At 39.5% G+C, this 14,929-nt stretch overlaps 1 protein-coding gene across 3 annotated transcripts in view; it reads right to left on the bottom strand.

Annotated features, from left to right (window-relative positions):
- The window catches only part of LOC100722908 (RNA 3'-terminal phosphate cyclase-like protein), a 290,503-nt gene that overhangs the window by 238,380 nt on the left and 37,194 nt on the right, over positions 1-14,929 (bottom strand). For 2 of the 3 annotated variants that reach the window (XM_063250674.1, XM_003472188.5), the window contains exons 3-5: positions 12,556-12,731; positions 4,856-4,930; positions 3,577-3,701 (exon numbers count right to left, since the gene is read on the bottom strand). In XM_063250674.1, the coding sequence (XP_063106744.1) occupies positions 3,577-3,701; positions 4,856-4,930; positions 12,556-12,731 (376 nt within the window). Of the gene's footprint in view, positions 1-560; positions 3,516-3,576; positions 3,702-4,855; positions 4,931-12,555; positions 12,732-14,929 lie in introns of those variants that run through there. The other variant, XM_063250686.1, reaches the window with a different exon arrangement.

The following is a 14,929-nucleotide window of genomic DNA, read 5'->3' as shown; positions in this document are numbered from 1 at the left end:
CAAAGTTCTTTCACACACATTATTACTTTGTTTTATGCCCACAGCAACCTTGTGACAAGAGCTGCAATTTCTAGTTAGAACTAAGATACACACACACAAAAAAAAACTCACACCAAAACCCACCTAAGATATTTACTCAAAATTAAACTGATCTGACTTTCAAAAAATATTTTCCTTTCACTCTTCCATAGATAATAAAAACTGGGGGGGGGGTGTTATAAAAGAGAAAGAGGGGAAAAAGGGAAGGGAGAGGAGAGGAGAAGAGAGGAGAGGGGAGAGGAGGTAGAGAGGGGGGAGGGGAGGAGAGAAGGAGAGCAGGACAAGACAGGACAGGACAGGACAGGACTTTTCCTACAGTCAAATAAAGGAAAACATCTCCACAAATCCTAACTCACCCTCTTCAACTACTCCTATCCCAGCTTCTTCATCTAACTCTCACTTATCAAATCATAAGCTCTGGAACAGCGTCATAGACTAAAACACTGTTCTTTTCTTTCTCACCTTGCATCAGGCAGTAAGGAGAATCAGAGTGGGTGGCATTCAATTAAAAAGAAACTTACTGTCTAGTCACAGCTGCTGGCAGAAACCATCGTCAGCGCCCTCCCAGGCCCTGGCCAGTCAGTCACCACTCTGCAGAATCCAAGGGGAAAAAGATGAACTGGGGTGGGGTGGGGGTAATTGGCTAAAACCAGTTCTCTCAGCTCAAGTCCTCCTATGGGGAAAAACAACCCACCAACCTCATTTTAACAGTCAACCAGTCTTACAAGTAAAAAGCCACAGAAACGAAAAGTTTTTTCCAAAGACAGCTCTTTTTTTCCCCAGGCTCCAAAACTGGCAGAGAAGGTGATCACTCAAACCCACATTCCTTCGACTGTTTATTAAACGGGCAGCTCTGCTGACCAGCAGCTGGAACATTTGGTCTAGAGACAGGAGTTTGAGTAAGACGCTATGTTCGGTTCTCTGGGGAGTGGACAGAAAGCCTCTGCTACTCAGACAGGAGGCACCAGGGATGGTCTGGGGGTTCATTTCTGCCTCGAGGAAGGGAAGGCTTATGAGGACCTCCCTCCTGGCTCACATTCTACACAGGGAAGTTTCAAACACTAGCAGGAAAAGTCATGGAGAAATAAAGCTCTCCCCAAGGGACCAGACACCAAAGCTCTTCCAGTTTTCTTTTATGTTTTCCTCCATAAAATCCTGGAGGTTCCTCCAGTCTCAGAACCATTATCAAAGGACTACTCATGAGGTTTTTACAGACATGGGATACAGAGAACACAAGTGCCATCTCAGCTTAAGGACCTTTGTGAAACCTGCATCATTACAACAAAATTTTGTTAAAACAGAACATACTACTCGAAATCACATTTCCAAACTATAGAGACCAGATTCCAAACAGAATTCACTGCTATAACAGACCAATAAGGAAACACACCTCAAACGAGGGCAAAAAAAAACCTTGAAATGATTAGACATTGTGGTCCACACCTATGAGCCCAGCACTCAGGAGACTAAGGCAAGAGGGTCTCATGACTTCTAGGCCAGCCTGGGCTCCACTGTGAGTTCAAGGCCAGTCTGAATGATACAGTAAGACCCTATCTGAGAAAAAAAGAATTTTTTAAAAACCCTGAAATCATCCTTAAAAGCATATAGGATTTTGTATACAAAACCAGCATTTTTTATAAAAGTGAAAAATGAAAAACAACTCATGTGCAGTAAACGTGATTTGATTTTTTAGTTCCCTATATAGTGGCATACAATGCTAATGAGATTCAACTGTAAGAGACTGCCATAGATCAGTAGAAAAGACATATTTAATTTTAAAAAAAACAACCAGTCAACATGTATTTCCATTTCTTTACAATCTTCTCCATAACCTCATTCCAGGTCCTCATAGCAAAGACCATCAGAGTTCTTACCACCTGGTCACCTGGTCCAATCAACTCTGCATTGAGCTGAGGTTCCCAGGACAGGAACCACTGCCCACCATGTGCTATACACTCCTCATACACACAAGGCTGAGCTCTTAGGTGCATCCCAGGACAATCACGCAGTAAATGGACCACAGTCTATGCATTTTTATATATAAACTTCTGCTCTTGATGATTCTTACAAAAAACTCCACACAGAACCACAAGTTTGATCTTTCATCTCAACAACCACTACCTCCACCTCACAGCTGGGCACCTACTCTATTCCACATCCTCCACCGCTTGCTGTTGAAGTTAACCAAGGCCTCTGAAAAGTCCATTCACACCACACTTACTTTCCTATGAATAAAACCATCTCCCAACCTCCTGGGAAATGCAAATCTGAGTTTAAACACCCACCCTATAAGAAGTATGAATTCCCTCTCTGAAGGGCACAATAATTGGGGAGGGGGTCTTTTGAGACAAGGTCTCCCTTTGCAGTTCAGGCTGGTGTTGAACTTAATTTTAGCCTAGACTGGTCTTGTACTTACAACAAACCTTCTGCCCCCATTGCCCAACTGCGGGGATCATGGATCTGTGCCACCATGCCTGACCAGGGCACAAAAACTCTTGCACCAAACTCTTGCAAATGGTTACATGTGCACCAAAGTGGTTACTATTAAGTAATGATTTTGAACTCATAGCTTCCAAATTTTGTACATGGGCCAAAGTTTCTACACTGCGTCCAAAGCTGCCCTCATAATCACAAATTTACGCTCCAGATGAAAATTACTGGCTCTGGAATAAACCCCGCCTCCTCAGCATGACTTTCAGCTTTTCACTGGCTCCTGCCTGCCCTCACGCTTCATCTTCTCCATCAACTGCTACTGGCCCTCTCGAATCCTAGTCATGCTTCACTGCTTGCCCCTGCATAGGACAACAGTACATCATTACATCCACCAGACCCACTTCTCTGCCTAAAGCAGTCCTCTCCTCCTGCTCCACTTAATAAGCAAAGGCTAAAAACCTGGGCTCAAGAGTCAGACTGAGAGTTTAAACCCCAGCTCTGCCATTACTGCCATATAATGTTATTAACAAATTCCTTGAACTTCTCAAGTTTCAGCTTCCCATCTATAAAACAGGATGTAAGTGAATTTATAAAGTGATCATCAAAGTACACAGAATAAGATTATAACTATTATGCTAATTATTATGTTAGTCCTCCTAAATCCTCCAGATAAAACTGGTCATTTACTACTCTCAGCTCCCTTGGCCCTCTACACATACTCCTATATTGTTTTACAATTTATATCAAAACTATGTGTTTGCATAGTTAGTTTAGTAATCAGATAATGGGCTCTTCCGAAGCAGCGAGGGAGAAAGGGAAGAAAGGAAGGAGGAAGGAAGGGAGGGAAGTAGTACGTTCATGGCCTCCAAACCAAAGCACTAGGGGGAGTATCTCATACACAGGAGCCATTTGCTTAAGTATTAACCAGGGGACATGATGAGCAAATCAATCTAATCATGGTGAGACAGATAAACACATCTCAACTACGATACTTTACTGTTAAAATTTTCCCAAAATGGAATCAACCTCAGGAGGAAGAAAAGTGGTTAGTCATTCTTATAGAGCCAAGAAAATAAATAAATCTAAATCCAAGGCAAAGGATACGCCATTCCTCTGATACGTTTGATTTTTCCTGGATCTGTGAGCTGAATGGGCTTCAGGACCTTCCTGACTGGACATGAGAAAAACACTTCACCTCCACCTCCAGGAGGCATTCCTCTTCGCACAATCTGCACAAAACAATTGGAGGGGTAGGGGGATAAAAGCAAGATGCAACAAAGCAGAATTCCCTTGGCACTCATCCCAGAAAGATTTTATCTAGGGCTCTTCCTCACATGACAGATAGCTCTTCCACAGTCAACTTGCTAAGCCCTTCAAAAGTAACAGCACCTCATGTAAGCTGCAAGGGGACACGCTTACCAGCAAGTTAGAATCAAACTGGCTCTGCCTCTCATCTACATAATCCTGAGCAGATCACTTCGCCACCAGAATCTATTTTTTCATTCTAGTTCATCAGCAGATCTGCTTTCAACAGCAGATCTCATTTCTTAACCATCAGGAATACTTTTTCTTCTCCCATGCAAATAACTAATATATCAAAACCCTAGGTAACTCCCCCCAAAAAAGATATTTCCAATATTTAAAAATATCAATTTAAAAAATGGAAATGCCAAAATAACACAGGGTTACCATACTGGGTTGATATAATTCTTTTCAATAGCAAGCAGATGCTTAAATCACTTTAAAAGACTCTGAAATACTTAAAATTCTCAGGGACATATTGGTTGGGAGCTCTTGGACACAAATTATATCTACATAGATGATTTAGATCAGAGACAAAGTAGGGCCAAAATCCTCAGCTGCTCTCTTATCTAACTGACAGAGTTACTGTGAAAAGTAAGAGTCAATAGTATAAAATGTTTACAATAGTACCTACTACAAGGTATCTACCACAAACTATGGGAAACATAATTACCAGCTACTATTGTTATCACTAAAGTAATTACCAACTATTATTGTTATCACTAAAGATTCTCTTTAAATTTAGAATCTACAGTATCAAGCTAGCATAGCAGCACACATCTGTAATCTCAGAACTCAGGAAGCTGAGGCAGGAGAACTGTCTTGAGTCTGAGGCCAGCCTGGACTACACAGTGAGTTCATGGTCAGCCTCAACTATGTAGTAAGCAAGACTCTATCTGGAAAAAAATATAAACACACACACACAAAGTCCAGTGTTTATTCATGAGCCCTATGATCTTCTGATAAATGGCGACTTCAAATGTGACACACAAACACACACTGAGCCACAGAGCTCTTCTAACGAGTCGGGAAGAAAATGTTTTACGCAGATACATACAGCCAGCAGTTCATATACTCTTACCTTTAGTTCAAAGGATTCACCATCAATCCCAAACTGTTTCAATAGAGGGAGAGCTGTTGCCTTAAGAACATCAACCTATAAATTATTTCAGAACAAAAAAAAGTGTAATTGAGTCTTGGGCAGACAGAAAAAGTCCAAGAAGCAGGCAAGGTATAACAACCAGGTAGATAATACAGTTTGGTAAGGAAAATGAATGCTGGCTTTGAACTGCTGTGCTCCTGAGGAAAACTGAGATTTTATTAGCCAGTACGCTTCTCTGAGTCTCATTTTTCTCACTGATGACATGGAGAGGTTCTTGAAGTTACCATGAGCATCATGCAAAAGGATAGAGAAAATTCTGAGCTCAAAGAAAAACAAACAGACCTCTGTACATTTTTATTGGTATAGACACTACAGAAGAAAGTATCAGCCTGTTTTATTACATTTTCTTTTTAATGTTTGAGCGAGTGGCATTCTGAAACAAAGCAAACTGAACAATTCAACACTAGCCTAAGAATATGGACACAGGTGGTAACTCCACATGGAAGAGTGCTATGGTGAAGCAATGACAGCCTCAAACTACAAGAAGCAGCACAAGCCCCAAACTGAAATTACAAAAGAATCCACAGTTAATGGCAAGACTTTGCCAAGTGCCACTATTATCTCTTCCCTATTCAAAGCTCCTAGAAAGTGTTTAATATGCATTTATGGATTCCTTGTACAGTATAAGGATGACATTCCAATTATGTATATCCAACAAGTCAGTGCATGTTGTTCAACTACCACATGGGAAAGAAAACTACTCTTTGGCTTGTTTTCAATGGAGCAGAACATTCCTCTCTTGGCCCTGGTGAGGCTGACCCAATCAGAGCAGTGAGAACTGGCAGCACATGCAGAACGTACAGGAAAAAAAAACCCTAGTCCTGGTCCAGGTTCTGCTTCTAATTATCTGTGTGGGCTCAGACAAAAAAGTAACAATTATCTGAATTTCTTTTATTTTATTTAACATAAGGGCCACAAGCCTAGCTGTATTCAACCTGTTAACAATTCTCAACAGGCTGGCTCAACAATGCAACGCTATAGAAGAAAACAAGCCCCAACTAAACATCAAAAGTTAACAAGAAGTAGAAATGGCCTGTAAAACCTGGAACATGTTCACAATAGATCAATTATGGCAAGAAAAGCTATTAAAGATTAGATAGCTTCAACTAAATATTAAAGCTAAATATACCCCAATATAGTTGTGCATCACTTAAGAGTGGGATGCGTTGTGAGAAATCCATCATTAACACGATTTCATCCTTGTGAGAACATCATAGTATCCTTTTTTCTTTCTTTCTTTTTTTTTTTTGAGACAGGGCTTCCCTACAGAACTCACAATCCTCCTGCCTCAGCCTCCTAAGTAGCTGGAATCATAAGCACGCACTACTGCATCCAGCTGAGTGTCCTTATGTAAACCTAAATGACACCACCTATTACAAGCTTAAGCTAAATGATTTAGTCTTTTAATTTTATTTTTATGTTTTACTTTTAAACTTATTAAAGACGCATGCACACACACACACACGCGCACACACACATACACACACGCACGCACACACACACACACACACACACACACACACACACACACATTAGCCTAGATCTACACAGGGTTAGAATCATCAGTTTTAGGGGCTGGGGATTTAGCTCAGCGGCATAAGTGCCTGCCTTGCAAGCGCTCGGTCAGGAGTTCGATCCCGGGTAACGATTTAAAAAAAGAAGGATCATCAGTTTTACCCACACTGTGTCCCCCTAGAGGGTCTTTGAGGGTACTAACAGGTGTGAAGCACCACCTCCCATGGTAATAATGCCTTCTTCTGGAATCTCAAAGAGCTGCTTAATGCTATTTATCATTACCTTTTTTTTAATAAGTAGAAGACATACGGTTTAAAATAACAAAAGGATATCCTAGCCAGGGATGCAGCCTAGGGTAAATCCCAACAAAAAGCATGTGTGCACACACGTGCACATGCACACATGGACACAGACACACAGAGCGATATGGCATAGTAAATACATAAACCAGTAACAGTCATTTATTATTTTTATTATACACTATACATAATCATGCTAAATTTTATACAACTGGCTATGCAGTAGGTTTGTTTACAATAGCATCAACAAGCATGAGGAATGAATTATGCTACATTAGGATAGTTGTAGGTTTAGCATAGCTATGATGATGCCACTAGGCCACAGGATCTTAAGGATATATGTAGTAAGTTTATAATGTAACACAAGACTTAAAATGAATTTGAGATTGGTAGAACCAAAAAGAGTCCAAACTAGAATTAAGAGCAAAGATGCAAGGATGTAGTTTACCCTGCAACTAACAGAACCAGTTCTCCTGGGAAAAAGAAAGATGAAAAGATAGAACACCCCTTTTGGCACATCGTACCTATACCCTGAGTCATAGGAGACACAGTCAAATTTATTTTGAATCAGTCAAAAGTCCAAATGCCATGCTATCTCCTAATCAGTCCCCATCTGACATGACAGACTCGGTGCAGAGGAATAAATGCTATAAAAGTAGATGGGGATTCATTCTGCCCAGGGCTTCAGTTTCCTCCTGTATTAAGATGAGAGGCTGGGCTGAGGACTCTACTCCCTTCTCCAGCTCTGCACACTTTAGACTTAGCAGAGTGAGGATGATCTGCAAGTTCTGCCACAGGGAAACTGAGTCCTCACTCTGTAGAGAGCCAAGGCAAACATCTCACCAAGTAGTAGCTTAGGGCAAAGGCAAATACCATTACTGTGCAGTCAGCAAATAGGCAACAATGCGAACAGATCGATATCAAATGACAAAGGAAAGAAGTCCACTCTCAAATTACCTAGTCTAAGCAATGACAAGAATACAGGTTGGCAGAAGACAAACATGGATCACATGTGTGCACACACTGTACACCTAGAATAACGCTCAGCACAATACACACTGCATTTCTTTTCTCTTTCAATGATGAAACTGGAAGAACAAAATATTCACCCTTCACCCAGCACATGACCAGCCTTTTGGCACCAGCAAATATTTACTGGAGACTTTGTTGTCACACGGTTGAGATTCAGAAACCTCCTGAAAATTTTCTTCTCTAAATTTCTTATCTTCTTGCCTCCAAGAAAAAAAAAAAGAAAAAGAAGTTCCTAGCCCTGATAAGGTCCACCCCATAACTTCTGTACTTCTGTGGGCTAAGTATGCTATTTTTTATTTTAATCTTTTCCTTCTCCATAACAGCTTCTCAGATTACAAGCAGGCTGACGTTTTCTTTAGTCCTAAAAACATTCCCAATCTCAGTTCTTGAGAAACCATTCAACCTAAGTGTCTGGAAGAATCTCCAAACTTTCTGTGGCTCTAAATCCTACTTACTTCTCAGTCTGTAGTGACCACTACACTCCAATGACACTGCTGCCTCAGACCTCAACAAACTTCTCACTGTCTAACTTGACTCCTGTGCAAAGAAAGACTTGAAATCATTCCCAGCTTCTTAGAACTGCACTGCTGTTTGGATTCTCCAAACACTTGTATCTGCCTCTTCTTGCTCCTCTTCCACCTTGCACACTCATTTCCCCTTCTAATCAATTCGTTGGAGCAAAAACTCTTAAGCCCAGAGATCAGAATGGAAACTAAAATGAATGAGGTCAGATGAAACCTGTGTGCAGCTGGAGTGCTCGTAACTTACCAAAGTAGGCAGGTTACACAGCTCCAGCTGATGGTAACCATGGAGAACAGCTGTCCAGCACTACCACAGAGCAGTACTACAATGCAGTATCTGGGACTTTAAATACAAACAACCAATTCAGATACACAAACACCACTACTATTACTACTAAACCACACTGTCCAGGTCAAAAGAAAGACATTTCGAGGCCCAACTGCTGTCAGAGTTCAATTTCAGCAGCAGTCAATCTCAAACTTGGAAAGATTTAAACAGGGCTTGATGGTCTATCTCTGAGGCTGTAGACAATACACTTTCCAACCCCAAGTAGATTGTGATATGTAATTGCTGCCATTTCCTAGGGACAGAACCAAAATCAAATCATTACACTTCCACAATTTTCTCCTCTCTAATGTCAAAACTCTTTCTGCATATTATCCTTAGAGTCAACCAGGACAAACGTAGGAGTAATTTATAGCCCATTGCTCCTAGTCCACCGTCAAGTAATGATGCCTCTTTTGCCATACTGTCTTTCACATTTGCCTCTTAATTTTCACTTCTATAATATCTGAACTAATCTATCACCTCTCCAATTAATTAATCATTTGACCTCCAGAATTATCCTAAAGATCATCCTGAATCTGGAGTTTCCTCTAGAAACCCTACCCGACTGTTACGGTTTGCATGGCCTCTCCAAAACTCATGTTGATATGTAATTGTCATTGTAACAGTTTTTAGTAAAACCTTTAGGAGGTGATTAAGTCATAAGGATGCCACTCTCATGAATAAGATTAAAGGTATTAGCACAGAAATGGGTTAGTTGGGATCAGGCTTCTAGTACAAGGAAGGGTTCCCCCAAGTTTCCCTCTGTCTTGCCACAAGATACCCTCCAAATTCAGCACAGAGGCCCTCATGAGATGCAGGTACTACAGTCTTGTAGCCTTGCCAGCCTCTAGGACTGTCAGGAATAAATCTCTGTTCTTTATAAATTATCCAGGGTCAGGAATGCTATTAAGGTGATACAAAATAGAATAAGGCACAAATGCTCAGTACTTTCCTTGTATTTCTATCAGGGCTCAAGAGACTGTCAGCCTTTTGTCTTCCTAGTTGTTTACAGCTATCTACCCTGAGAGAGCTCCCTGAAGGTATAATCGTACAAGGTGTTCATCTTTACATGCAATAAGTAAATGCAGACATGAACTGGTGAAAACACATATAAGGTAAAACACATATAAGAAGAGGCTTGAAATGAAGACACTGCAGGCTAAACTCACTGCTTATCCTGGATTAGGTCTATTTATTTTAACCTGGGCTAGAGCCACATGCCATCCACCATCATTTTAGGCATGCAGCTGACAAAAGTAAACAGTCTGGCAGCATATGAAAAGAGGTGTTTTTAATACTCTGCATTTTAAAAATCACCACTTCTGGAGACTTTATCAACTGATCTTTTGTTACTGTTAACATATAAAACATTTTTTTAAAACTTGCTGAATATTGCCATTGAGAACAGCTTCTGAAAGTATTAGCAATTATAGAAACAGTACAAAACAGAAATGTACAGCAATGGTCCCAAATATACTTTAGGACCTTGCCTCATTATTTGCATCCAGAAGTGTAGAAATCTCTAGAAGATAAAAATAGGGAAAAATCTTGAAGATGGGAAACAGTCAACAGAGTGAAGGGACAACCTTCAGAATGGGAAACAATTTTGCCAGCTATTCTTCAGATAGAGGACTAATATGCAGAATATATAATAAGAGCTAAAAAAAAGAAATCAGGACATCCTCCCCAAAACAAAAGACTATCAAAATATGGGCAACTGAAATGAACAGACATCTCTCAGAAAGAATACATATGACCAACAAATAAATTTCTCTGGTCATTAAAGAAATATAAGTTAAAACAACACTGAGATTCCATTTTACTTCAGAAAGAATGGCTATCATCAAGAAATCAAACAACAAAAAGTGCTGATGAAACTAGCAGTAGGGAGACTCTTCTACATTGCTGGTGAGAAAGTAAACTAGTAAAACCACTATGGAAAACTGTATGGGAATTCCTCAAGAAGCTAAAAATAGAAATTCCATTTGATCCAGCTACTTCCTTCCTAGAATTGAAGTCATCACATTACAGTGACACACACACACACACACACACACACACACACACACACAACCATGTTTTTTTTTCTTTCTTTCTTTTTTATTTTTTCTGGTACTGGGGATTGAACTCACAACTGCCTGCTTGCAAGGCAGGTGCTTATGCCGCTGAGCTAAATCCCCAGCCCTACACCCATGTTGATAGTAGCACAATTCACAATAGCTAAACCTAGGAAGCAGCCTATATTTCTATCAATAGGTGAACAGATAACGAAAACGTGATACTTACATACAATAGAGTACCACTGAGTCATAAAGAATAAACAAGTCAGAGGCTGGGGATTTAGCTCAGCGGCATAAGCGCCTGCCTTGCAAGCAGGCAGTCGTGAGTTTGATCCCCAGTACCGATAAAAAACAAAAAAGACAAAAAAAAAGAATAAACAAGTCATTCATAGGAAAATCGGTACACCTTGAGACCATTATGTTAAATGAAATAAACCACACACAAGCTTAAATATCGCATGGTTTCTCTTATATGAGAAAAAATAAAATAAAAAGCAAAATAAAACATAGCAGGGGAAAAAACAGACAAAGGGAGTATGGGGGAAAAATCAGGAAAGAGGAAAAGGGGCATAAAAACAATGAAGACATGTTATATAAACATCAACTCCTTACCATGAATATACTCATTACTACATTAGCACTGCAAACATGTACTAATTAAAAACCAAAAGTGGACATGTCTCCTCTCACATTTTTAAAGGGCTCATTTACTAGAATCTTCTAGAAAAAAATCAGTTAAAAAAGAATCACTTAAATTAATTTCAAACTCCAGAGTACCTTTACAGCTAAGAATTTAAGATCTTGCTGCATTCTAGAGAATGAGTTTATTCAGTTGAGTTTATTAGAACTGAAGAACAAGCTTGACATAAATCCTATCACTTAGAAGGCTGAGGCAGGAGAATCACTGTGAGTTCACCAAGGTCAGCCTGGGTTACACAATGAGTTCAAGGTCAGCCTAAACTGAACAGTGAGGTCTTGTCTCAAAGAAAAACAAAATTGAAGAACAAGTCTACCTAAGAACACATTAACCATGCCTATACTGTAACAGGTATATTGATGAATACCTGCAACTCAATGCACAACTAACTGGTCCTTCTCAGGAAAGCTATATACTCACAGACATTTTTTTTTAAGCTGTGGTCTATTCTGTAGCAGTAAAGACAAGGTGCCTCCTCAATCAGAATTTTATGGCCATCAGCTTTAAGATACTGTCTCTGGATAGTGAACAATCAAAACTAAGGATCCCTTCCCTTCCTATGAGCTATCAAAGACTGGCACTAAGATAGCTATGGTGATCAAAGTGAAAATCTTAGTTGGACAGTGCACCAAATTAGCATGTTTAACAAGAAGCTTGTTGGTACTCACAAACTCTCTGCACATTTCTTCTCTGACCTTATTCCTTTTTTTATACGCAAACTCTTCTCAGAATAAAAAAGTCCTTAAGTTTATAACTGAAACTTAGATAAGTCAAGATTATGCCGTGGCAATGCCAAGGGATACTATATCCTGCCTAAAACTTTGATCCGCTGCCCTCTAGTCTCAGCTCTCACATGACTTTACAAAAAACTCCACTCACACACTTCAGCCAAGAGTTGTAGTTCATGTCAAATACAATAAACAGCAAGTACTTGCTCTGAAGGTTCCTACATGTACCATCAAAAGACACCCTGCTGAATACTAGCAATCATTTTGAATTTGATGATTACAAGTCATGGTTCATCGGCCTTCCTCAGTGAATTAACCTTTTAAATCTCAAGGTAAATGTCTGAAGAAACACTCAAAAAAAACTTTTTCACAGACTTTTTTTCTCAGAAGCTGAGCTGCTACAAGAGATAAAAGGTCATGATTTGATCTCAATACTCACCGAAGGATCAATTTGGTCATTGGTCACTCCTCGAAGAACTATTTTTAATGGATGCTTCATAAATGGAGCCAGGCAAAGGAGACCCTCCAGGTAATAGCCAATGCTGCGAAGGACACTACAGTCATGTTCCACTGGTCCACCATACAGGAGGCCAGGCTGATAATATAAGGTCGTTCCTTAAACCAAAGAAAAAACAGCCACATGCAGCAGGAACAAAACCAAATGTTACAAGGCAATGAAGGCAGTGAGTCCCAAGGGGAAAATGTGACAAGGACGTCCAAGACAGTTCAAAATGCCATCCCTGACAGTCCATACTTCACTCCAAAAGCTGAGTCACTATGTCAAGCCTCTGTAACAATAATAAACTGTGAGTGTAATTTAATAAATAGCAATAAATATAACTTCTCCCTAAGTCATCTCAGCTCAAACTCAAAAGGCCTCCCAGCAGCACATTCTCAGACTGTTGCTGCGTACAGGCTCCCAAATGATAGTCTAATATCATCACAGCTGCAGCCAGCACCCCCTTGCCATGAGATTTCTCATGTCAAGATTCCCAGAAAAGGTAAAAAAGGTAAAAAAATCTTGACATGAGATTTCTCATGTTAAGATTCCCAGAAAAGGTAAAACTCACTGTATTTTATGCCATCAGTGATGGCTATTTTAATTCAATGTTAAATGAGATTTTAACTATTAATAAACATTAATGGAAATATCTAAAACTATGGCTTTAGTGGACACTATTCCTATCATTCACTTTTTCGCATATTCATATTTCTTACTGGATTTACACATCATAGGAAAAACAAAGGAAAGTATTACAGATTGTGGGGCAGGGGTGGTTAATGGGCAAACAATGTATTTCTGATGCTCAAAAGCTTTTGCAATGTCTTCTGGCACAGTGTACCAAAATAAATTTAACACTGGAATAAAGAGACATGTTTACTCACTCAACTGGGAAACAGTTTTTAGGTGTTTCATAAGATAAATTTAAGTTTTCCTGCACTGTAAAATCCAAACCATCGAGCTGGCATGGTAGTGCACATCTATAATTACAGCACTCAAGAAGCTGAGGCAGGAGGATCGCTCTGAGTTCAAGGCCATCCTGGGCTACAAAACAAGTTCAAGGTCATCCTGAACTGCATAGTGAGACCCTGTCTTGAAAGACCAAAGAAAAAAATCCAAAACATCATATTCTGATGGAAGTTACTACAACTCAAAGGGAAATATTCTAAGTCATTTATTTTCAATAAAAAGAGTCACAACACCATGTTTTAGATCAAGAAACCAACAAAAGTTAAATAACCACACAATCCTTCAGTTCCATCTGTTATGAGAAATTAATCAGATAAGCAGAATGATGGCATTTAAATTGTGAGAAGGGGATAAAAAAGACATGGATGTGAGTAGGATCACGTAAATGTCTTATTCTTTAACCCACACTGCAGATAAGACTACAGGATAACATTATCTGCATTCTGAATCACCAGTAAAAGTTGATGAACAAATCTCCAGCAATTTCAAAGTAAACAAGCCAAGGAAGAATTAAGGGATTAGAGCTGACAATAGGACATCTGAGTATTTCATGCCCAAAATCTATTCTCCACCAGTTATAGCTAAATGCAGCTACAAATCATAACACCCGGTGTAGCCCTGAGCCATATATGAATCCAAGCTTGTCTTCTTTTTAGAGCCCACATATATTAAAGGTCAGAGATTCCTTTGTGGAATATGTGTGCAAAGGTACAGAGTTAACAGTGTCAACTAATGAATGTTTTCCATGGTATCCTACGCAATATAAAGATTTTAACAGGAGGGGAAAAAAAGCTAGAAACAAAAACTATTTCAAAATTTATTAAAAGAAAGTTCTTTGAAAAGTTTTGTGGAAACGTTAAGTATTTTTATTATTAAAAATAAAAAGTAGCCAGGTGTGGTGGTGTATGCCTATAATCCCAGCACTTGGGAGGCTGAAGCAGTAGGGTTGCCACAATTTGGAGACTAGCCTGGGCAATACAGTGAGTTCAAGGTCAGCCTGAATACCCAGCAAGACTCTGTGTCAAAAAAAAAAAAAGGTACTTGCTTGTTGATGCAAACTTACCAGTTTTCTACCTTACTGAGGTCACATGTATGCTCCTTAAATTAGGAGCTTTCATGTATATCTTTAGTCAATTGTATCACAGTCAGGAAACTGAGTTTTTCCAGTTAAATACCCTATTTTGATAACTCAGAATGATAAGTCTCTATTATAATCTCCACTCATATAACTCTCTTGTGTAATTCTGAAGGGTTCACCCTCAAAACATCCTAGTTTGAATGATGGCTTTTACAACACAAAGTGATTATTAAAGGTCTCAATGCAATACAGTATCTATACTAT

The sequence above is a fragment of the Cavia porcellus genome, unplaced genomic scaffold (assembly GCF_034190915.1).
Source record: "Cavia porcellus strain 051 isolate PalLab524CR breed Dunkin Hartley unplaced genomic scaffold, mCavPor4.1 scaffold_1, whole genome shotgun sequence".
Taxonomy (NCBI): Eukaryota; Metazoa; Chordata; class Mammalia; order Rodentia; family Caviidae; genus Cavia; species Cavia porcellus.
This window is presented reverse-complemented; position numbering and strand designations above follow the sequence as displayed.